The following is a 3014-nucleotide window of genomic DNA, read 5'->3' on the forward strand; positions in this document are numbered from 1 at the left end:
TAAAGTTTCACATTTCTTCGCATTTATTCAATTACATATATTTTATAAATAAAATCAATGAAATAAAATCGTTGAATACTTGTGTAATATCACATTCATACATAAATGTCACAATTTCAGTTGAAATAGCTCATCACTGTAGTCCAAGCGGCAATCATAGCGAGCATAACGGCGGAATGAGAGAACGTCGACATGGCACCACCGCCGCCGCCACCCCAACTGCCACCACCTGTGCTGTTACCGCCACCAGTGCTGTTGCCGCTACCGGTGCTGTTACCCGGTCTCGTGCTATTGCTCGTATTATTCGCACGCTGCATGCTATTCACATAACTCTGCAACTCATTGTCGATCCAATCGGAATAGTAGGCCACATCCGTGTAAACGCCGGGCAGCCGTGGCAACGCACATTCAATGCCCCACGACACAATGCCGGTCAACAGACTATCACACACCAGCGGACCACCAGAATCGCCTGAGCAAGCATCGCGCTCACCCTGCAGATAGCCGGCGCAGAGCATGCCATCACGTATCAGACCCTTGGCGAAGTCGGTGTCTGCGGTACATTGGTTACGTCCAATTATCGGTAAGTCAACTGACATTAAATTTGTGGCCAATACACCCTAAAAAAATATAATAAAATGCGGAAACAGTTAGAAATGCCAAAAACTTGACGTTAGCAATTAATAATAAAAAAAAATAAATAAAAAGCGGAAATAAATTTATGGGCCGCGCCCAGGTGAGTTCTATAAAGCAATAGAATGGCGATAAAGTGTCTAAATTTCAACGGAAAATATTGAATTGTGCATGTACATATGTATGTATGTATGTATGTGTGTAAAATGTTATATGCATTAATAACAGTAATAAAGATAAATATTGGCACCGGTTTATATGTGTGCGTAAGTCATAATCTATTAAAAATTAGCAATAGTTCTGTTCGCATACTCCTCTCTCCTCTCTCTAGCAAATTACTCTTCACGCTTGGAGAGCAAATAAAGCTGTAAATTGTTGCGAAATGTCCCACAAGAAAATAAGAAAAATTCACAAAAACAATATATTCCTTACAAGAACTTGATTCCGATCGTTCAGTTTGCATGGCAACCATAACCTATAGTAATTCGAACCAAACAATTATTTCGGAGATTGCACTGTTGCCTTGAACATCAACTCATGCCGAATTTCATGAAGATATCTCGTCAAATAAACAAACTTTCCACTTGATTCCAATCTTGTATAGCATATAGTCGTCCGATAAACGGCGGTTCCGACAAACGAGCAGCTTCTTGAAGTGGAAAAGAAGTATGGAAAACTTCAGATCGATATCTCAAAAACTGAGAGACTAGTTCACGTATATACAGACGGACAGACATCATGCTGATCATTTTCATAATAAAAACAGACTGAGCGATCCAAATCAAGGTTATGATCTCTTATCCATGGAGCGGTAATTTCAGCTTCGGAACAAGAAATTATCACACGGAGCAAAATCTGGTGAATGCGGTGGTTGATTGATGGTATCCATTGCGGTTTTGGCTTTAAATTCGGTCACAGTCGTGGCTCAATGCGATGGTAAATCAACATCGTGTTAAATCCATGAATTGTACTTCTACAATTCCGGCCTTTTTTGATGGATGTTCTCGCGCAAGCGACTCAATACGGCCAAATAGAAAGAACTTCTTTTTGACCGTCTGTCTCTCCGGAACAAGGTTATGCTGCAATAAGCCACGAATATCGAAAAAACGCAATAAGCAGCGGCTTTGTCGTGTTTTTTTTTTTGGTTTCGGTTCATTTTTCCCCTCCATTCTCATGATTGTCTCATCGACAGTTATAATGTGGGATTGGAATTCAAGCATGGCCAAAGAGACCTGTTTACGGTACTCTTTTTGAAAAAACATTCAGCTTTATCGGGACGAGTCGAGGAAGAACGCGTTTCACAACCAAAATACTTTCGAACAGACGCGCGAGAGATGTTGAGCTACGAGTATCTTGTCATCTCTCTAACTGTAATCGTGACGATTTTTAAGCACCATATCCTTCACTCCAGAACGAGACATGTCTTCATCGTTATCTCGACCGTCTTTGCAGACTTTGTGCTACTCGTAGGCTTGTGAATTGTGAAAACTGAATCACTTAAGCCTTTTCAAACAAACTTTTTCAGTTTCGAAACTTTTCAAAATCCAAGCCACAACTTTAAAATAATCACTTACCCTTTCGGTTTGACCCCAACCCGTCGCCTGGCAGACAGTGTCTGCGGCTACCTCTGTTGTAGCTCTTTGAATCGCCTGCACAGTGGGATGTCCTGCCGGCACCGAACCATCCAAAAACACCAAAGCAATATCAGTCTCATAAGTGGACAAATTAAATGGATTTATGCCATAAACTATCTGAGCGATATCGAACTGCAGCGTGTATTCGGTGCGCTCATAACGGTTCAATGTGCCCATAACCACCACGTAATCAGAAGCAGGACGATAAATGCCCGTATTGATCTCCTGACTGCAAGTAAAAATAGTACAGAAATTGATATAAGTTCGAGGAATTCACAAACAACAATTAAGCACTCAAAAAACTCACTCACTTGACAAAGCAATGCGCTGCGGAGAGCACCACATTCGGCTCTATTAACGAGCCGCCACAAATGTGTCCGGCACCAAAGTACATACGATCATTTGTACGCCTTCTGATCGACACCTGGTGCTTGGTCGCATTTAGACTCGCCAAAGTGCCATTGATGATGCGTCCGCCTAGACCGATGGCACCGGTATTTGCGCCCATTGCAAGAGCTGTAATGTGACAATCACACAAATAATGCAATCTTAAGCAAGTACTGATATTCTCTACTCACTTGCGCTCTGTAATATCAGATATAAAGTGCAGAAAACTGCCAAAACAAGTGTTTTCAATCGTTGCGCCGCCATTTTGTCGAAGCTCGCTGTTTGTCTAAAAGAAACCGAAATCAAATATTGTGTCCTTGTATTGAAATGCTTTGGTCTGCTCTTTTCGACGGCGCACAA

At 41.7% G+C, this 3014-nt stretch overlaps 1 protein-coding gene across 1 annotated transcript; it reads right to left on the bottom strand.

The window, feature by feature from the left end:
* Positions 1–3014, bottom strand: LOC115066078 (trypsin eta-like). Its single transcript, XM_049454997.1, has 4 exons — positions 2846–3014; positions 2579–2783; positions 2208–2496; positions 1–620 (listed from the first exon to the last, which is right to left on the bottom strand). Exons 1-4 carry the CDS (start codon positions 2916–2918, stop codon positions 117–119), a joined length of 1071 nt encoding a protein of 356 aa, XP_049310954.1. The 5' UTR covers positions 2919–3014; the 3' UTR covers positions 1–116.

This window comes from Bactrocera dorsalis, chromosome 4 (assembly GCF_023373825.1).
Source record: "Bactrocera dorsalis isolate Fly_Bdor chromosome 4, ASM2337382v1, whole genome shotgun sequence".
NCBI lineage: Eukaryota > Metazoa > Arthropoda > Insecta > Diptera > Tephritidae > Bactrocera > Bactrocera dorsalis.